Below are 22,523 nucleotides of genomic sequence, written 5' to 3' on the forward strand. Positions count from 1 at the left end.
CAATCTGTATTTTGTGTGCTACCTGAAAAGAGGAATAGCAAGATAACGATCATGAGTTCATGAACTCCAGAAATACAATGGTGGAGGGTCATAGAGTCATCAAGTCTTAGAATACTACAACACAGAAACAGGCCTATGTACCCATCTAGTCTGAGCTCAAACATTAATCTGCCTAGTTCGATTGACCTTCATCCAGACCTTCCCATCCATGTACTTAACCAAATTTCTCATAAATGTTGAAATCGACTCCGCATCCACCTCTTTTGCTGGCAGCTGGTTCCACACTCTCACCATCCTCTCAGTGAAGAAATTTTTCCTCATGTTCCCCTTAAGCATTTCACTTTCACTCTTAACTGATGACCTCTGGTTGTAGTCTCACCCAAACTCAGTAGAAAAAGCCAGTTTGTATTTACTCAATCAATACCCCTCATAATTTTGTATACGTCTATGAAATCTCCCCTCAGTCTTCGATGTTCTAGGGAATGAAGTCCTTACCTATTCAATCCTTCCCTATAACTCAGATCCTAAAGTCCCAGCAGCACCCTTGAAAGTCTTCTGTGCAATCTTTCAAACATTTACATCTTTCCTGGAGTTCGGTAACCCAAACTGCACACCATACTCCAAATTAGGCTTTGCCAAGATAATTTTTCAACATAGCATCCCAATTCCTGCACTCCGTACATTGATTTATAAAGGCCAATGTGCCAAAAGCTTTCCTTCCTACCTACCTGTAACGCCACTTTCAAGATATTATCGATCTATATTCCCACAGTCCTCTGTTCTACCACACACTTCAGTTTCCTACAGCTCGCTGTGTAAGATATACCCTGGTTAGAACACCTCACACTTATCTACATCAAATTTTATCTGTCATTTTCAGCCCATTTTTCCATCTGGTCCGGATCCCGCTGCAAGATATGATAGACATCCTTGCTATCCACTGCACACTCTACCCCCCAATCCTAAGACAATAAGATATAGGAGCAAAATTAGGCCATTCAGTCCATCAAGTCTGCTTCGTCATTTCATCATGGCTGATCCATCTTCCCTCACAGCCTTAATATCCTGCCTTTTCCTGAATCCCTTCATTCCCTGACTAATCAAGTATCGATCAACCTCTGCCTTAAATATATACAATAACTTGACCTCCACAACACCTGTGGCAATGAATTCCACAGATTCATGACTCTCTGGCTCAATAAACTCCTCCTTATCTCCATTCCAAATGGATGTTACTCTATTCTGAGGCTGTGTCTTCTGGTCTAAGACTCCCCCACCACATGAAACATCCTCTCAAAAACCACTCTCTCTCGAGGCTTTTCAACATTTGATACATCTCAATGAGACCTCCCCTCATTCCAGTGAGTTCAGGCCCAGAACCATCAAATGCTCTTCATATGACAAGCCGTTCAATCCTGGAATCATTTTCATGGACCTTGTCTGAAGCTTCTCCAATGTCAGCACATCCTTTCTCAAATTACGGGCATAAAACTGCTCCCAGTATTCCAAGTAGGCCTCACCCAGTGCCTTATAAAGCGTCAGCATTACATTCTGGCTTTTATGTTATAGTCCATTTGCCTTCCTCACCACTGTCTCAACCTACAAATTAACCCTTAGGGAACTCTGCACAAAGAATTCCAAGTTCATTTCCACCTCAGATTTTTGAAATTTCTCTCCATTTAGAAAATAGTCTACACTTTTATTTCTTCTACCAAAGTGCATGGCCATACACTTCCTGACACTGTATTCCAGCTTCCACTTCTTTGCCCATTCTCATAATCTGTCCTAGTCCTTCTGCAGCCTCTATGCTTCTTCACAACAACCTGCCCCTTCATCCATCTTAGTCTCGTCTGCAAACTTGGCCACAAAGCCATCAATTCTGTCAAACTAAGCATTAGCATATAATGTAAAAAGAAGTGGTCCCAACACAGACAGCTGTGGAATACCACTAGGTACCGGCACCCAACCAGGAAAGCTTCCCTTTATTCCCACTCTTTGCCTCTTGCCAATCAGTCAATGCTCTATCCATGCTAGTATCTTTCCTTTAATATTATGGGCTCTTAACTTGTTAAGTAGCCTCATGTGTGACAAGTTCTCAAAGGCCTTCTGAAAAAGCAAGTACAAAACATCCGCTGATTCTCTTATATCTCTCCCGCTTGCTAATTCTTCAAAGAATTTCAAAGATTTATAAGCAAGATTTTCCCTTGAGGAAACAATGCTGACTTTGACCCATTTTATCATGTGCCTCCAAGTCCTGCTGCAATTGCATTGCTTCCGCAGCACCACCTGTCCCTCCACCGATCTTCGTATCATCTGCAAGCCTTGATACAAAGCCATCAATTCCACTCTCTAGATCATTGACAAACAATATGAAAAGCAGTGGTCCCAATACTGACCCCTGAGGAACAACACTAGTCACTGGCAGCCAACCAGGAGAGGCCCCTTTTATTTCCACTGGCTGTCTCTTGTATGTCAGTCATTCCTCTATCCATACCAGTATCTTTCCTGTAATACCATAGGATTTTAGAAACATAGAAAACCTACAGCACAGTACAGGCCCTTCAGCCCAAAAAGTTGTGCCGAACACGTCCCTACCTTAGAAATTATTGGACTTCCCCATAGCCCTCTATTTTTCTAAGCTCCATGTATCTATCTAAAAGTCTCTTAAAAGACTCTATCGTATCTGCCTTCACGACTGTTGCCGGTAGCCCATTCCATGCACTCACCACTCTCTGAGTAAAAACTTACCCTTGACATCTCCTCTGTACCTACTCCCCAGCACCTTAAACCTGTGTCCTCTTGTGGCAACCATTTCAGCCTTGGGGAAAAGCCTCTGACTATCCACATGATCAATGCCTCTCATCATCTTATACACCTCATGTGAGGCAGCTTATCAAATGCAGTCCGAAAATCTAAGTAAATGACATCTACTACCTCTCCTTTGTCCACCTTGCTTGTTGCTTCCTCGAAGAATTCTAACAGATTTGTCAGGCAAGATTTCCCTATACTGAACCAAGCTGACTTTGACGTATTTTATCATTTGTCTCCAAGTACCCCGAAACCTCATCCTTAATAATGAACCTCTGAGGTTAGGCTAACTGGCTTATAATTTCCTTTATTTTGTCTTCCTCCCTCCTTAAAGAATGGAGTGACATTTACAATTTTGCAGTCCTTTGGGACCATGCCAATATATCTGTTGTCTCTTTAGTAACCTCTCTCAGGACTCTGGGATGTAGTCCATCTGGTCCAGGTGACTTATCCACCTTAAGATCCTTAAGTTTGCCTATCACTTTTTCCTATGTAATAGCAATGGCACTCGCTCCTGCTCCCTGACACTCACCGACCTCTGGCACACAGCCAGAGCCAAACTGGACACGCTGGAGACTGTGATAGAACAAAGGACCCTATGGAAAATTCTGGCAATTTTTGACAATATTTCTCACCCTCTGCATGCCACCTTGACTGAAAAGTGGAGCACTTTTAGTAGTAGACTAAGACATCTGTGCTGCTCCAAAGAGCGCTATATGAGGTCATTAGTCTCTATAATGAAGTCAACCTATAGCCGGGAAGAGATTACCCCATACTGTCAGACTGTTCAAGGTAACTTATTTTTTATTCTTTCTTATTTCTCTTCTAATATTTGTATATTTGTGCACTTGTAATGCTACTGTGACACTGTAATTCCTTTTGGGATTAATAAAGTATCTATTAGATTTACAAGGATGTTGCCTGGATTGGGGAGCATGCCTTATGAAAATGGGTTGAGTGAACTCGGCTTTTTTTCCTTGGAGCAACAGAAGATAAGAGGTGACCTAATAGAGGTGTATAAGATGATGAGAGGCATTGATCATGTCGATAGGGGCTTTTTCCCAAGGCTGAAATGGCTAGCATGAGAGGGCACAGTTTTAAGGTGCTTGGAAGCAGGTACAGAGGAGATGTTAGGGGTAACTTTTTTATGCAGAGAGTGGTGAGTGCATGGATAGGCTGCCGGCGATGCTGGTGGAGGAGGATATGAGAGACTCCTGGACAGGTACATGGAGCTCAGAAAAATAGAAGTCTGTGGATTACCCTAGGTAATTTCTAAGGTAGGGATATGTTCGGCACAGCTTTGTGGGCCGAAGGGCCTGTATTGTGCTGTAGGTTTTCTATGTTTCTATGTGTCTGCCTGTAATTTTTGATTATCTGCTAAACCAATAACTAAACAGTTGAACTTAGAATACCCTGGGAAGCCTGCACTGTTCTATAAAAAATGTCTAGACTTGAAGACAACCAGGTGTCAGGTTCAGTTCACCTGCATGGCAGCAACATTTTCAAACCGTTTAATGCATCCCGAAGCGCAAATATAAATTAGCTCCTTCATTCGAATCAGTGAGAACCCTGAAATAAAATGCTTGTCCAGGTGACATATCTACTTTCAAACTTTTCAGCTTCTCAGGCACCTTCTCCTTAGTAATAGCAATGACACTCACTTCTGTCCCCTGACACTTCTGGATTTTTCCCATACTGCTAGTTTGTTCCACAGCGAAGAATGACGCAAAATATATATTAAGTTCATCCACCGTTTCTGTGTCCCCCATTACAACCTCTCCAGCGCCATTTTCCAGTGGTCAAATATATACTCTCATCTCTTTTTTTACTCTTTATATATCTGGCAGGAGGTGAGGCATAATCCCAGCTAGTGGGATGACTTACAGGGCAGTAGAGGTATGGTGCAGTTAAAACAGAAAGCAACACCCAACCAGACTGGAAATGTTGTATTTGAATGCATACAGCATAAGAAATAAAATGGACAATCTTGAAATTCAGCTACAGACGTTGTTGCCATCTCTGAAACTTGGCTAAAGGCTGGCTGCCATTGAGAGTTGAATGTCCAAGGATATATGATGAATCAGAAAGATAGGTTAGTAGGCGGAGGGGGTGGTGTGGCCCTGTGTATAAGAAATAATATATCATTAGAAAGGGATGAGAAAGGATTGGAAGGAGAAGAGTTTCTACGGGATGAGTTAAGAAATAGGAAATTGCCTTTTAAACTCATGAGAGAGCGTAGGCCATCAACTTTTTGCTGTTGATGTTTCTGTAGCAGGCAATATCTTTTTTACGAGGTCGAGTTGCTGGCTGGACGCTCAACCCAGCACGGATGGAAAGCGTGCCAGGGGAGCCGGTTGGGTTCGAACTCAGGAGCCTTCGCTCCGAAGTCCGGCGCTGATGCCACTACGCCACCAGCTGGCCGAATTAAGAAATGGCAAGGGTAGAAGGATCCTAATGGACATTGTATGCAGATCTCCAAACAGCAGCCACGATATGGATTACAAATTAGAGCAGGAGATAGAAAAGGCACGTCAGAAGGGCAATGTCATGATAATCGTTGGGGATTTTAACATGAAAGTGGATTGAGAAAACCAGGTCAGTACTGGACCTCAAGAGAGAATTTTTTTAGAATATCTGAGGGATGGCTATTTAGAACAACTTGTTGTTGAGCCCACTAGGGGATCGGCTGTGCTGGATTGGGTGTTGTGGAATGATCTGGAGGTGATAAGAGAGCCTAAGGTTATGGAACCCTTAGAGAAGCGTGATCACAGTATGATCGAGTTCACTTTGAAATTTGAGAGTGAGAAACTAAATCCCAGTGTGTTGGTATTTCAGTGGATAAAGGAAATTACAATGGCATGAGAGGGGAACTGGCCTAGGGACACTAGCAGGAAGGGCAGCAGCGCAGAAATGGCTGGAATTTCTGCACAAAATGAGGGAAGTGCAAGACAGATATATTCCAAATAAGAAAAAAAATTTTGAATGGAAGAAGGACATTGGCGTGGCTGACAAGTGAAATCAGAGCCAAAGTAAAAACAAAAGAGAGGGCCTACAAGGAAGCTAAAGCTTGTGGGAAGATAGAGGACAGGGAAGCTTTTGAAAACTTGCAGCAGGAAACAAAGAAGGTCATTCAGAAGGAAAAGCTGAATTATGAAAGGAAGCAGGTACTAAAAGCTTTTTTAAGTATATAAGGGGTAAAAGAGAGTTGAGGGTAGATATAGGACCAATAGAAAATGACTCTGGCAATACTGTATTGTAATAAGAGACGCAGAGATGTCAGAGGAACTGAATGTGCATTTTGCATCAGTCATCACAGTGGAAGACATCTGAAGATTACTGGACAAGACAGCGGCTATACTTTATTAGGAGTTTGAAGAGATTTGGCATGTCAACAAATACACTCAAAAACTTCTATAGTTGTACCGTGGAGAGCATTCTGACAGGCTGCATCACTGTCTGGTATGGAGGGGCTACTGCACAGGACCGAAAGAAGCTTCAGAAGATTGTAAATCTAGTCAGCTCAATCTTGGGCACTAGCCTACAAAGTACCCAGGACATCTTCAGAGAGCGGTGTCTCAGAAAGGCAGCATCCATTATCAAGAACCTCCAGCACCCAGGGCATGCCCGTTTCTCACAGTTACCATCAGGTAGGAGGTACAGAAGCCTGAAGGCACACACTCAGCGATTCAGGAACAGCTTCTTCCCCTCTGCCATCCAATTCCTAAGTGGACATGGAAGCTTTGGACACTACCTCACTTTTTTTTTAATATACAGTATTTCTGTTTTTGCACAGTTTAAAACAATCTATTCAATATACGTAATTGATTTACTTGTTTATTTATTATGTTGTACTTTGTTTATTATTATTTTTTTCTCTCTCTCTGCTAGATTATGTATTGCATTGAACTGCTGCTGTTAAGTTAACAAATTTCATGTCACATGCCAGTGATAATAGACCTGATTCTGATTCTGACATTCAAGAGTATCAGGGAAGTGAAGTATCTCCAGTGAAAATTACAACTGAGAAGGTGCTCAGGAAGCTGAATGGTCTGAGGGTGGATAAATCTCCTGGACCTGATGGAATGCACCCTTGGGTTCTGAAGGAAGTAGCTGGAGAGATTGCGGAGGCGTTAATAATGATCTTGCAAGAATCGATAGATTCTGGCATTGTACTGGATGACTGGAAAATTGCAAATGTTACTCCACTATTTAAGAAGGGTGGGAGGCAACAGAAAGGAAACTATAGACCTGTTAGCTTGACATCAGTGGTTGGGAAGTTGTTGGATTGTTAGGGATGAGATTACGGAGTACCTGGAGACACATGACAATAGAGACCAAATAGAGGCCATGGTTTCCTGAAAGGAAAATCCTGCCTGACTAACCTACTGCAATTTTTTGAGGAAATTACAAGCAGGGTAGACAAAGGAGATGTAGTAGATGTGGTATACTTGGAAATTCAGAAGGCCTTTGACAAGGTGCCGCACATGAGGCTGCATAGCAAGATAAGAGCCCATGGAATTACAGGGAAGTTACTAGCATGGGTGGAACATTGGCTGATTGGCAGAAAACAGAGAGTGGTAATAAAGGGATCCTATTCTGGCTGACTGCCAGTTACCTGTAGAGTTCCACGAAGATTGGTGTTGGGACCGCTGCTTTTTACAATGTACACCAATGATTTGCACTATAGGATTAATGGATTTGTGGCTAAATTTGCCGATGATACAAAGATAAGTGGAGGAGCAGGTAGTGTTGAGAAAACAGAGAGCCTGCAGAAAAATGTGAACAGTTTAGGGGAATGGGCAAAGAAGTGGCAAATGAAATATAATGTTGGAAAGTGTATGGTCATGCACTTTGGTGGAAGAAATAAACGGGCAGACTATTATTTAGATGGGGAGAGAATTCAAAATGCAGAGATGCAAAGGGACTTGGGAGTCCTTGTGTAGGATACCCTAAAGGTTAACCTCCAAGTTGAGTCGGTGGTGAAGAAAGCGAATGCAATGTTGGCATTCATTTCGAGAGGTATAGAATATAAGAGCAGGGATGTGATGTTGAGGCTATAAGGCATTCGTGAGACCACACTTGGAGTACCGTGTGCAGTTTTGGGCTCCTTATTTTAGAAAGCATATACTGACATTGAGGGTTCAGAGAAGATTCATTCCAGAGAATGATTCCAGGAATGATAGGGTTACCGTGGGAGGAATGTCTGGCAGCCCTTGGGCTGTATTCCCTGGAGTTCAGGAGAATGAGAGGGGATCTCATAGAAGCATTTTGAATGTTAAAGGGCCTGAACAGATTAGATATGGCAAAGTTATTTCCCATGGTAGAGGAGACTAGGACAAGAGGACACCATTTCAGAATTGAAGGATGTCCATTTAGAACAGAGATGCAGAGAATTTACTTCAGTCAGAGAGTGGTAAATCTTTGGAATTTGTTGCCAAATGTGGCTGTGGAGGCCAAGTCATTGGGTGCATTTAAGGCAGAGATAGATAGGTTCCTGATTAGCCCAGGCATCAAAGGGTATGGGGTGAAGGCAGAGGAGTGGAGATGACTGGAAGAATTGGATCAGCCCATGATTGAATGGCAGAGTAGACTTGATAGGCCGAATGGCCCTCTTCTGCTCCTATTTCTTATGGTCTTATCTGAAAATAAATTTTTGCATCCTTTTTTAAATTATTGTCTAGCTTACCTTCATATTTCATCTTTTCTCTCTTTGTTGCTTTTTAGTTAGTTGCCTTCCAATGGTTTTTTGAATCTTCCCAATCCTCTACCTTTACACTAATTTTTGCTATGTTATATGCTTCCTCTTTAGATTTTATGCTGTCTTTGACTTCCCTTGTTAGCGTCGGTTGTCTCATCCTCCCTTTAGAATACTTCTTTATCTTTGGTATGATTCTTTCCTTTGCCTTATGAATTATCCCCAGAAACACCACCCATTGCTGTTCTGCCTTCTTCCCTGCCAGTCTTCCCTCCCAATTAACTTTGGCCAGCACCTCTCTCATACCTCTGATTCAAGAGAGTCTGATACATCTGACCTTATCTTCTTCCTCTCAGACTGCAGGGTGCATTCTATCATAATATGATCACTAGATCCCGAGGGTTCCTTTATCTTAAGCTCCTGAATCAAATCTGGGTCATTACATAACAGCCAATCCAGAAGTGTTGTTCCCTTGTGGGCTCGGGCTCAACCACAAGTTACTCTAAAAGGTCATCTCATAGGCATTCTACAAGTTCATTGTCTTGGGATCTGGAACAACAGGATTTTCCCAATTTACCTGCATAATGAAATCACACTTTATTATCATAACATTGCCCTTTTGATATGCCTTTTCTATCTTCCATTTTAATTTGTATCCCACATCTGGCTAATCTTCAGAGGCCTGTATATAACCCTATCAGGGTCTTTTTACCTTTGCAGTTGCTTAACTTTACTCACAAGAATTCTACATCTTCTGATCCTATGTCACCTCTTTTTAAGGATTCGATTTCATTTTTTTACCAACAGAGCCACCCCACCCCCTGTGCCTACCTGCCTGTCCTTTCAATACAATGTGTATCCTTGGATGTTAAGCTCCCAGTTATGATTCTTACAGCCATGACTCAGAGATGCCCACAACATCATACCTGCCAATGTCTCACTGTGCCACAAAATCATCTATATTGTTCTGTATACTGCGCACATTCAAATTTAACACTTTCAGTTCTGTATTCATCACCCTTTTTGATTTTGGCCCCTTGTTACTCTTTAACTCATCCCATTGACTGTAATTTTGCCCAATAATCTGCTTGTCCTTCCTGACAAACTCACTGCAAACTACATCTAGTTGTATACCAGCTGCCCTGCCATTCTGGTTCCCAACCCTCTGCCAAATTAGTTTAAACCATCCCCAACAGCTCTAGTGTACCTGCCCACAAGAATATTGATACCCTTTGAGTTCAGGTGTAACCTGTTGCTTTTATACAGGTCATACCTTCCCCAGAAGAGATTCCAATTATCCAGAAATCCAAAAACTTACCTCTGCACCAACTCTTCAAATATGCATTCATTGGGCATATAATCCTATTCTTACCCCTTGTGCGCTGGCGCTGGATGGAGAGAGGGTTTAGAGAGGAATTTAGGATGCCAGGTTAGGTGAATGGGGTGAAGCATCTCTGAAGTTTTTGGAGCTGTATTCACCCTGGTGTATTGAATCACTCTCCAAACTTCCATCGTGCTTCAGTAAGTGAGGTGATTTCGTAGGTAACAGCTTCTGAATTAAATGTCTCTGATAGTCAGCCCATTAAAATTGAGAATACTGAGGAACACAAGAAATTCTGGAAATCTTGAGCAATGCACACAAGATATTAGAGGAGCTCAACCAGTCGGAGAGAATTTATGGAAGGAAATTAACTTCCAATGTTTTTGACTGAGACTGTTCCTCAGTATTAAAACAATAACAAACAATTACCTATTGTCTATGTCTAAGACACCAGTCCAGATAGATAACTGTCCCCAACACCATCACTGACCTCATCAACTCTGGAGGTCTCCCATCCACTGCCGCCAACATCATTGTTCCCTTACCTCACACTGCTTGCTCTTACCTCCACAGGGGTTGGGCAATTGTTTATGATATACAATAACAAACTGGAAGAGGGGACTGAGTGTAGTGTATCTCAGTTTGCTGTTGACACTAAATTGAGTGGAAAAGCAAATTGTGCAGATGATATGGAGAGGCTGCAGAGAGATATAGAGATGTTAAGTGAGTGAATAAGGGTTTGGGAGATGGAGTACAATGCTGGTAAATGCGAGATCAACCACTTTGGAAGGAAAAATAAGAGATCAGATTATTATTTCAATGGTAAAAGATTATAGCATGCTGCTGCGTAGAGGGCTTGGGAATGCTTGTGCACAAGTCGCAGAGAATTGGTTTGCAGATGCAGCAGGCTATCAAGAAGGCAAATGGAATTTTGGCCTTCATTGCTAGAGGGATTGAATTTAAGAGCAGGGAGGCCATGCTGCAACTGCATGGAATACTGGTGAGGCTGCACCTGGAGTACTGTGTGCAGTCTGGTCTCCTTACTTGAGGAAGGATAGACTGGCTTTGGAGGCAGTGCAGAGGAGGTTCCCTAAGCTGATTTCAGAGATGAGGGGCTCGACAAGCCAGATGGCCTACTCCTGCTCCTAATTCTTATGTCAATTTCATCAACGTGCCTCCAACTTCTACCCCACCCTGAAATTCATTTGGTCCATTTCTGACACCTCCCTCCCCTTTCTTGATCTCTCTCCCGCCATCTCTGGAGACAAACAGTTGAGTGATATCTTTTATAAAGCTACTGATTCTCACGACTGTTCCTGTACCCACCCTATCTGCTGTAAAAATGCTATTTCCTTTTCTCAGTTCCTTCGTCTCCATTGTATTTGTTCCAGGATGAGGCTTTCTTTTCCAGGACATCAGAGATATTCTCCTTCTTCAAAGAATGGGGTTTCCCTTCCTCTGCCATTGACGCTGCCCTCATCTGCATCTTCTCCATTTCCTGAGTATCTGCTGTCATCCCATCTTCCCTCTGGCTTAATAGTGATAGAGTTTCTCTTGTCCGTGAACCTCCACATCCAACACATCATTCTCCACAACTTCTGCCATTTCCAAAGAGATCCTACCTCCAAACACATCTTTACCTTCACCCACCCCACTTATTGTGGGAGCTTGCTGTGCATATTAGGTACTGTACACCCGCTCTCAGCCTACTTCAGATTCCAGGGTATTTGGTTGTGTGTGGGGTGCTGAAAGGCACATAGAACTGTGTTAATTTCTTCATGATTTTTGGATTTTCTCTTCTTCTCCCCCTCCCCTCCCCCTCCCCTCCCCCTACCCCTCACCCTCACCATCTCACCCTCACCCCCTCCCCTCTCCCCTCACCCTCACCATCTCACCCTCATTCCCTCTCCCCTCTCCCTCTTCCCCTCTCCCTTCTCCCTCTTCCCCTCTCCCCTCTCCCTCTCCCCTCTCCCTCTTTCCTTCCCTCCCTCATTATTTCCTGATCCCTCCTCTATATGTTTCACTCTCAATTTCTCTCTCTCTTTGATTTTCCATTCATTGCGCCTGTCCCTTTCCTCTTTCTCCATTTCTAACTCTCCCTCTCTGCCCTCATTTCTTTTGTCTCTCTGTTTCTGCCCTTGTCTTTCTACTTCACCTCCTCCACTCGGAAGGTTGCTAATTTACGGCGAGTATTGCAGTAAGGTGGAGGATGCCATAAAGTGCTTGGATGAGATCAGTAAATCAAGACAAGATCTACGGCTGAAACTTGAGGTAATGATCATGTTTAGTATTTTTGATAACAAAATTTATAAGTTAAATTCTTTTGTGGAAGATTACTATGACAACATTTTGTGTGCCACAGTCCTGAGGAGACACTGGATTACCTAGAGGGAGAGAGAGTTTAGAAGAAGCAAACAGAGGCGGTCGGCACATTTGGGTTGCCACAGTTCCCGTGGAAAAATTGGATTGTGCATAATTAGACACTTGAAAAGGACCCTCAAGTTAAGTTTAAGTGAAGCAATCATAGTGTAAGCGGGATTCACAAAATGCTGGAGGAACTCTGCAGGCCAGGTGACAACACTTGCAAGAAGTACATCCAACTGCAGCTTTTGAGAGACCTGTTAAGGAGCTGGAGCAAGGACTGGATGAACTCTGGATCATTCAGCAGGCTGAAGGGTTGATATAGAAGATGTACAGGGAGATAGTTACACCCAAGGTGCAGGACAAAGATAACTGAGTGACAGTCAGGAGGGTGAAAGGGGATAGGAAGTCAGTGCAGAGTACCACTGAGGCAATTCCCCTCAATAGCAGTTATTGAGGCCTCCACTGGTCAGAGATGAGCATGGATATTGCATCCTAGCTGTCTAGGTACACAAGCCTGGGCAGTACGATATGGAGTGCAAGCTCCCCCTCTCTACGCAACTGATGAACCCAAAGGAATGGCAGATCAGAGGCCATACAGTTTGGTTCCAGTTCTGGATTTTTCCCTCAGGGTTTACTCCCAAAGCCTTCTCTATGGGTGGGTATAGCCACAAGGAAGCAGAGGTTTGAGATCAGTTTTCCTTTTTCTAGATGAGCTGCTAACCATGTTGGCCAGAAGAAACTACAGCCTATAATCAGTGGATTGGATGAAATCAAGGACAGGGATGCAGACAGACCAGTTGTCTTTGTGAACCCACATGCTTTTAATTTGAGACAATAAAAGTTACTTGTCGGTAGATACAGATTCTCTGTGCCTCATTGATCATTATTACAAGGGATGGTTTTTGTAACACTCATCTGCCCAAAGCAACTGGTTTTAAGGCACCAGTAACACGCTTTTGCTCCTTCTCCTGTCAGTAGAAACAATTTTGCCAGGCTTAGTAGCTAGGCCACATGTGAAGGCCAGAATGGACTTGGTTGTCAGAGACTCTTTGTGGCACATGCCTCTGGGATCATTTAATAGGTCATGGGAGCCTCTCCCCGTTACCGTCTCTGGCTATAACAGCTTTAAGGAACCGCTTTAGATATTGTTGGGGGGATGACTTAGCAGAGGAAAGCCACAGCAGTCATTTCTCTGACACTGAGTCTGGTTCTGTGGCTCAGAAGGGAAGAGGGGAGAAGAGGCAAGCTGTGGTGATAGGGGATTCATTGGTTAGGAGAACAGAAAGGAGGTTCTGTCTATGAGAACAAGATCCCCAGATGCTTTCTGGCCTCCCGGGTGCCAGGACATCTCAGATTGAATCCACAGATTTCTTCAGTGGCAGGCTGAGCAGCCAGGGGTCGTGGTCTCTGTAGGTGGCAATGACATGGGTAAGAAGAGTGACAAGGTCTGCAAAGTTCATGGGGTTAGGTGCTCAGTTAAAGGCTGTGATCTCAGGATTGCTACCTGTGCCATGTGCTAGAGAGGCCAGAAAGAAGAAAATCATACGGTTTAACACATTGCTAAGGAGTTGGTGTAGGAGGGAGGGCATCAGATTTTTGAATAATTGGGCTCTCTTTCAGGGAATATTAATGTTCTGAGCAGCATATATTTCAATGCAAGAAGTATTGTAGGAAAGACAGATGAGCTTAGGGCATGGATCAGCATGTGGAATTATGACATCGTAGCCAATAGTGAGACTTGTTTGCAGGAAGGGTATGACTGAATGCTAAATGTTCCAGGATTCTGTTGTTTCAGTCTTGATAGAGTGACAGGAATTAAAAGAGGAGCATGGCATTACTAGTCAGGGAAAATTTCACAGCAGTGCTCAGTCAGGACAGACTGGAGAACTCGTCTAGTGAGGCTTTATGGATGGAACTGAAGAATAAGAAAGGTATGACCATATAAACGGAGTTATACCCAAAAGCCCGTGGCATTTAGAGGAGCAAAGTTGCAGAGAGATCGCAGACTGTTGCAATAAATATGTTATAGTAGTTATGGGAGATTTTAACATGCAGGTCAATTGGGAAAATCAGGTTGGTAAAGGATCTCAAGAGAGTGAATTTGTTGAATGTCTAACAGATGACTTTCTAAAACAGTTTGTCGTCGTTGAGCCTACTAGGTGATCAGCTATACTGGATTGAGTGTTACCAGAGGTAACTAGGGAGCTTAAGGTAAAAGAACCTTTAGGAACCAGTGATCACAATATGATTGTGTTCAACCTCAAATTTGATAGGGAGAAAGTAAAGTCTGATGTAGCAGTATTTCAGTGGAGTAAGGGAAATTACAGTGGTATGAGAGAGGAATTGGCCAAAGTAAATTGGAAGGAGCTGCTGGCAGGGATGACAGCAGAGCAGCAATGGTGTGTGTTTTGGGAAAAATGAGGAAGGTGCAGGACATGTATATTCCAAAAATGAAGAAATTTACTCAAATGGTAAAATAGTACAGCCATGGCTGACAAGGGAAGTCAAAGCTATTGTAAAAGCAAAAGGAAGGGCATACAACAAAGCACAAATTAGTGGGAAGACAGAAGATTGGGAAGTTTTTAAAAACCTACAGAGAGCAACTAAAAAATCATTAGAAGGGAAAAGATGAAATATGAAAGCAAGCTAGCAAATAATATCAAAAAGGATAGTAAAAGTTTGTTCAAGTATACTAAAAATGAAAGAAATGAGAGTGGATATAGGACCGCTAGAAAATGAGGCAGGAGAAATAATAACGGGGAACAAGGAGATGGCTGATGAACTAAATGAATATTTTGCATCAGTCTTCACTGTGGAAGACACTAGCAGTATGCCTGATGTTGTAGTGTGTGAAGGAAGAGAAGTGGGTGCAGTTACTGTTACAAGAGAGAAGGTGCCCAAAAGGCTGAAAGACCTAAAGGTACATAAGCCACCCAGACCAGTGGAACTGGACCCTAGGGTTCTGAAAGAGGCAGTGTTAAAGATTGTGGTGGCATTAGAAATGATCTTTCAAAAATCATTGGACTCTGGCATTGTGCCAGAGGACAGGAAAATTGCAAATGTCACTTCACTCTTTGAGAAAGGAGGAAAGCAGCAGAAGGGAAATTATCAACCATCAGCCTGATCTTAGTGGTTGGGAAGATGTGGAGTCAGTTGTTAAGGATGAGGTGTTGGAGTACTTGATGATACAGTACAAGATAGTAGAAAGTCAGCATGGTTTCCCTCAGGGAAAATCCAGTCTGATGAACCTGTTGGAATTCTTTGAAGAGGTTACAAGTAGGATAGATTAAGCGGTTGTAGTGGATGTTGTATATTTGGACTTTCAAAAGTCCTTTGACGAGGTGCCACACATGAATCTGCTTACCAAGTTAAGAGCCCATGGTATTACAGGAAAGTTACTAACATGGTTAGAGCATTGGCTGATTGGTAGGAGGCAGAGAGTGGGGAATAAAATGATTCTTTTCTGGTTGGCTGCCAGTGACTAGCGGTGTTCCGCAGTGGTCGGTGTTGGGACCACTTCTTTTTATGCTGTATATAAATGATTTAGATGATGGGATAGATGGCTTTGTTGGCAAGTTTGCAGATGATACAAAGATTAGTTCAGGTAGTGTTGAGGAAACAGGTAGGATGCAGATGGACTGAGACAGATTAGGAGAATAGGCAAGAAAGTGGCAAATGAAATACAATGCTGGAAAATGCATGGTCATGCACTTTGATAGTAAGAATAATTGTGCGGACTATTTTCTAAACGGAGAGAAAATCCAGGAATCTGAGATGCAGAGGGACTTTGGGAGTCCTTGTGCAGAACACCCTGAAGGTTAACTTGCAGGTTGAGTTGGTGGTGAGGAAGGCATTCATTAGCATTCATTTCAAGAGGTTTAGAATACAAGAGCAAGGAGATGATGCTGAGGCTTTATAAGACACTGGTGGGGCCTCACCTTGAGTACTGTGAACAGTTTTGGGCCCCTCATCTTAGAACAGATGTGCTGGCATTGGAGAGGGTCCAGAGGAGGTTCACAAGGATGATTCCAGGAATGAAAAGGTTATCATTCAAGGAACATTTGATGGCTCTGGGTCTGTACTCGCAGGAATTCAGAAGGATGAGGGGGGATCTCAAATGTTTCGAATGTTGAAAGGCCTAGACAGAGTAGATGTGGAAAGGATGTTCTCCGTGGCGGGAGAGTCTAGGCAAGAGGGCACAGCCTCAGGATAGATGGGTGCCCTTTCAAAATAGATACGGAAAAATTTCTTTAGCCAAAGGGTGTTGAATTTGTGGAATGGAGGCCAGGTCGTTGGGTGTACTTAAGGCAGACATTGATAGTTTCTTGACTGGACATGGCATCAAAGGTTACGGGGAGAAGGCTAGAAAATGGGGTTGAAGAGGAAGAAAAAAAAGGATCAGGTATGATTGAATGGTGGAGCAGACTCGATGGGCCAGATGGCCTAATTCTGCTCTTATGTTTATGGTCTTACGGTCTAACGTAAGGTTGTAATAATAGGTGTTTTTAACTTTCCACATATCGTCTGGGATTCCCATACTATAAAAGGGCTGGATGGAACAGTGTTTGTCAATTACACTCAGGAAATTTTCCTTCATCAGTATATAGAAGTCCCAACTGAAGAGAGTGTGATACTAGATCTCCTATTAGGGAAATGAGACAAGGCAGGCAACAGAAGTTTGTGTAGGGGAACTTGTTGCATCTACGGATCATAATGCCATTAGTTTCAAGGTAATTATGGAACAGGATAGGTCTGGTCCATGGGTTGAAATTCTAAGTTGGAGAAATGATCATTTTCATGGTATCAGAAATGATTTGACAAATGCAGATTGGGACAGATTGTTTTCTGGCAAGTGGAAAGCCTTCAAAAGTGGAATTAGACCATAAGACCATAAGACATAGGAGCAGAATTAGCAGAATGTGGCAACAAATTTTGAGAGTACAGAGTTTGTATGTCCTTATCAGAATAAACAGCAAGGATAAGGGGATTCTAGGACCAGAGGACACAGGCTCAGGATAGAGGGATATCCAATTAGAATGGAGATGAGGAAGAATTTCTTTAGTCAGAGAGTGGTGAATCTATGGAATTCATTGTGGAATCTGTGGAGGCCAAGTTACTGGGTATATTTAAGGCAGAGGTTGATATATTCTTGATTAGTCAGGGTATGAAGGGGAACGGGGAGAAGGCAGGAGGTTGGGGCTGACAGGGAAATGGATTAGCCATGATGAAATGGCAGAGCAGACCCAATGGGTCATATGCCCTAATTCTGCTTTTATGTCTTAAGGTCTTATAATAAGTTTATGGAACCTTGGTTTTCAAGAGATACTGTGGCCCTAGTTAAGAAAAAGAAGGAGGTGCATTGCAGGTAAAGGCAAGTAGGAACAAATGAGGTTCTTGCGGTGTATAAGAAATGCAAGAGGACACTTAAAAAGGAAATCTGGAGGACCGAAAGAAGACATGAGGTTGCTCTAGCAGACAAAGAAAAGGAGAAAGCCAAGGGTTTCAACAGATATATTAGGAGCAAAAAGATAGCAAGAAACAAAAAACTTTTGTAAGTTATTCTAAGGGACTGGATATATAAGTATTTGGATAGACAGGGACTGATTAGAGATAGTCAACATGGCTTTATGTGTGGGAAGTCATGTCTAACCAACCTTATATATTTTTTGGAGGAAGTTACCGGGAAAGAGGATGAAAGTAAGGTTGTGAATATTGTCTACATGGTCTTTAGCAAGGCCTTTGACGATATCCTGCATGGGTGTTTGTCAAGAAGGTTCACTCACTTGGCATTGATGATGAGGTAGTAAATTGGATTAGACATTGGCTTTGCGGGAGAAGCCAGAGAGTGGTTGTAAATGGTCATTTCTCTGATTTCTCTGTGACTAGTGATGTGTCACAGAGATCGGTGCTTGGTTTGTTGTTGTTTGCCATCTTTGTCTACGATCTGGATGATAATGTGGTAAACACAAAATAATCTGCAGATGCTGGGGTCAAAGCAACACTCACAACACGCTGGAGGAACTCAGCAGGTCGGGCAGCATCTGTGGAAACGTCGACTGATCGTTTCCACGGATGCTGCCCAACCTGCTGAGTTCCTCCAGTGTGTTGTGAGTGTTGATAATATGGTAAACTGGATCGGCAAATTTGCAGATGATACCAAGATCGGGGGTGTGGTGGAGAGTGAGGAAGGCTATCATGCTTGCAGTGGGATCTGGACCAGCTGGCAAAATGGGCTGAAAAATGGCAGATGAAATTTAATAGAGGCAAGTGTGAGGTGTTGCACTTTAGGAGGACCAACCAGGGTAGGTATCACTTGATGAAGGCTAGAGCACCGGGGAGTGAGGTAGAACAGAGGGATCTGGGAACACAGATCCATAATTCATTAAAATTGGTGTCACAGGTACATGGGGTCGTAATGGAAGCTTTGGCTCATTGGCCTTCATAAATCAATCAAGAGTTGAGATGTTGAAATTGTATAAGAATTTAGTGAGGCCTAATTGGTCTAGTTTTGGTCACCTAACTGCAGGAAAGATGTAAATAAGATTGAAAGAGCATAGAGAAAATTTACAAGGATTTGCTAGGACTTGAAAACCTGAGTTATAGGGAAAAATGGAATTGATTTACCCTTTATTCCCTAAAGCATAAGAGATTGAGGAGCGATTTGATAGAGGTATACAAAATTATGAGGGGTATAGATAGAGTAGATGCTTTTTCCAATGTTTGGGTGAGACTACAACCAGAGGTCATGGTTTAAGGGTGAAAGGTGGAATGTTTCAGGGGAACATGAGGAGAAAGTTCTTCTTTCAGAGGGAGGTGAGCGCATTGAACGAGTTGCAAGCGCAAATGATGAATGAGGAGTTGACTTGAACATGTAAGAGAAATTTGGATAGGTTCATGGGTGCGAGGGGTGTGGAGGGCTGTAGTCCAGGTGCAGGTTGATGGGACTAAGCAGATTAATGGTTTGGCACAGACTAGATGGGCTGAAAGGCCTGTTACTGTGCTGTAGTGTTGAATGAAAAAAAAATAAGCCATGCAATTCAATAGGATTTATTTACTGTAGCCAGTGATTCATCATTCAGCATGGTTGCCCGCTGCAGTTTCTCTCTCTATAGTATGGATTCAGAAGCAGCTGATGGATTCCACAATGACATTTCACAACCTAGAAATTTATATCAGATAGCATGATTTCAGATCAGACATTAAAAAGTAATTTAGAATCACAAAATCTCAACATCAATATTCCACAACATGGGTCATCTGCATGTCAATATTTCACAAACTAGACAGAATATGCCAGAGTTGAATTTCACTCGGTGTAAATGGTGTGACTGACGAACGAGTTTTTAAATCACTCAGTGTGATTTCACCATCTAGTCAATAAATAGCTGAGAGGCTAATCTCACAATTCAAACCACATATGTGTTTCTGGTTTCTGTCCGTCACAGCATAAGCTCACAGTAAAAAGGCTCATATTCCACAGGGTAGCCTCACAGTTCACATATTAATGCCACACAAAGAGGTATTACAACCCAGACACCAGCATCTGACAGGCATTAACGCCTCTGCAACTAGTCCCTCAAATGCTTATTTCACTGTCCATCTGCACTACATTCTGCCCACTGATTGTTACTTATCCTCCCTGGGGATGTTTGCTATATTGATGTTGTTGTTGTGCAGGAATGTGCAAGGCGAGCCAACAATGGGAAGTTCACCTTGAGAGATCTGTTGGTGGTGCCCATGCAAAGAGTTCTCAAGTACCACCTCCTGCTTCAGGTAAGTTACAGAATGGTCATCCAACCAATGTGCAGACTGCTTGCATACTGATGCACCAACCATTCAATGTCCCACATACCCACGCACCGTCACACTCACCGTCTCACACACCCGTGCACATCCCCATTCACCATCCCAAACACTCATGTGCTGACATGCTCACTGTCTATAAGACTAGAATATATAGGAGCAGAATTTGGCCGTTCAGCCCATCAAGACTGCTCTGGCATTCCATCATGGCTGATCCCAGATACCACTGAACTCTATACACCTGCCTTCTGGCCATATCCTTTAATGCCGTGACTGATTAGGAAACAATCTACTTCTGCCTTAAATATACCCAAGGACTTGGCCTCCGCTGCAGTCTGTGGCAGAGCATTCCACAGATTCACTACTCACAGGCTAAAAAAATTCCTCCTTATCTCTGTTCTAAAAGGTCACCCCTCAATTTTGAGGCAGTGCCCTCCAGTTCTGCAAACCCCCACCATAGGAAACATTCTCTCCACATCCACCTTACCTAATCCTTTCAACATTCAGTAGTACTCCATCACCTCATCCTTAACAATTGACTCTAACATCTTCCCAACCACTGAGGTCAGGCTAACCGGTCTATAATTTCCTTTCTGCTGCCTCCCTCCTTTCTTTGAGTGGAGTGATATTTGCAATTTTCCAGTGTTCTGGCACCACGTCAGAGTCCAATGATTTTTGAAAGATCATTTCTAATGCCACCACAATCTCTGACACTACCCCTTTCCGAACCCCCATATTTGATCTTTTCCCTTCTTATAGCTTTTTAGTTGCCTTTTGTTGGATTTTAAATGCTTGCCAATCATCCAAATTTCCACTCACTTTTGCTACCTTTCCTTGGCTTTTATGCAGTCCTTAACTTTCTTTGTCAGCCATGGTGCCCACCCCTCCCTTTGGAGAACAACTTCTCCTGTGGGACATATCTATCCTGTGCCTTGTGAACTATTCCCAAAAACTTTAGTCGCCTCTGCTATGCCATCATCCCCACATGTATCCCCCTCCAATCCACCTGGGTAAGCTCCTCTCTCATGCCTCTGTAATTCTCTTTATTTCATTGCGATACTGATGCATATGACTTACGTTTCTCCCCCTCAAACTGCAGTATGAATTCAATCATATTATGATCACTCTCTCCTTAGAGTTTCTTTAACTAAGTAGGCTCAAGCCAAGCTGCTTTAAAAGGCCATCTCATAGGCATTCACAAGTTCCCTCTCCTGCAATCCTACACCAACCTGATTTTCTCAATCCCCTTACATATTGAAGTTCCCCATTACAATTTTATCATTACCCTTATAGAACATAGAACACAGAAATCTACAGCACATTACAGGTCCTTGTGCCTACAATGTTGTGCCGACCATGTAACCTATTCTAGAAACTGCCTAGTATTACCCTACCACATGGCTCTATGTTTTTCTAAACTCCATGTACCTATCTAACAGAATCTGTTTTATCCGCATCCACCACCATCGCCAGCAGTGCATTCCACGCACTGACCACTTTCTGTGTGAAAAAATTGCCCCTGACTTTCCCTCTGTACCTACCTAGAAGTACCTTAAAACTATGCCCTCTTACATGCTTTTTCCAGCTGTCCTTGCAAGCTCAATTCAAAAATAATTTCAATTCAATTCAATCCCATATCTTGGCTACTATATGGAGGCCAATATATGATTCCCATAATGGTTTTTTCACCCCTGCAATTTCTTAACTCCACCCACAGAGATTCTACATTCTCTGACCTTATGTCACCTCTTTCTATAGATGTAATTCCATCTCTTACCAACAGAGCCACACCACAGCCTATGCCTTCCTCCCTGACCTTTCAATACAAAGTATATGTTAAGCTCCCAACTATGATTTTCTTTCAGCCATGACTCAGTGATGCCCACAATGTCATACCTACCGATCTCTAATTGCGTACACCTTATTTCGAATGCTACACGTCTTCAGTGCTACATTCTTTGCCTTTTGAATTTTGCTCTGTCTACATTTGTACCCAATCACTGGCCTGTCCTCCCTTACCTTTGTGTTACACCCATCATCTACTTGTAAGCCTGCTGGCTCATCCTCAGCTCTATCATCCTGGTTTCCATATCCCTGCCATATCAGTTTAAATCACTCCCAAAAGCTCTAGTAAATTTGCCTGCAAGAATATTGGTCCTCCTCGGATTCAAGTGCAACCCATCCCTTTTGTACAGGTCCTACCTGCCCCAGAAAAGGCCAGTTATCCAGAAATCTGAATCCCCACTCTGTGCTCCAATTCCTCAGCCACGCATTTATCTGCCACCTCATTCTTTTCCTATCCTCACTGTCGCATGCCACAGGCAGCAATCCCAGCATTACTGCCCTTGAGGTCCTGCTTCTCAGCTTCCTTCCTAATACCGTATATTCTTTTTTCAGGATCTCCTCCCTTTTTATTCCTTTGACATTGGTACCAATGTGTACCATGACTTCTGCCTGCTCAACCCCACCTTTTCAGGATATTGTAGATGCATTCTGAAAGATTTTTGCCACTGGCACCTGGGTGGCAAACTA

At 42.9% G+C, this 22,523-nt stretch overlaps 1 protein-coding gene across 3 annotated transcripts in view; it reads left to right on the forward strand.

Annotated features, from left to right (window-relative positions):
* The window catches only part of LOC140205711 (guanine nucleotide exchange factor VAV3), a 374,002-nt gene that overhangs the window by 129,564 nt on the left and 221,915 nt on the right, over positions 1-22,523 (forward strand). For all 3 annotated transcript variants that reach the window (XM_072273243.1, XM_072273245.1, XM_072273244.1), the window contains 2 exons: positions 11,996-12,095; positions 19,866-19,961. In XM_072273243.1, the coding sequence (XP_072129344.1) occupies positions 11,996-12,095; positions 19,866-19,961 (196 nt within the window). The remainder of the gene's footprint in view (positions 1-11,995; positions 12,096-19,865; positions 19,962-22,523) is intronic.

Source organism: Mobula birostris, chromosome 12 (assembly GCF_030028105.1).
Source record: "Mobula birostris isolate sMobBir1 chromosome 12, sMobBir1.hap1, whole genome shotgun sequence".
In the NCBI taxonomy this organism is placed as follows: Eukaryota; Metazoa; Chordata; class Chondrichthyes; order Myliobatiformes; family Myliobatidae; genus Mobula; species Mobula birostris.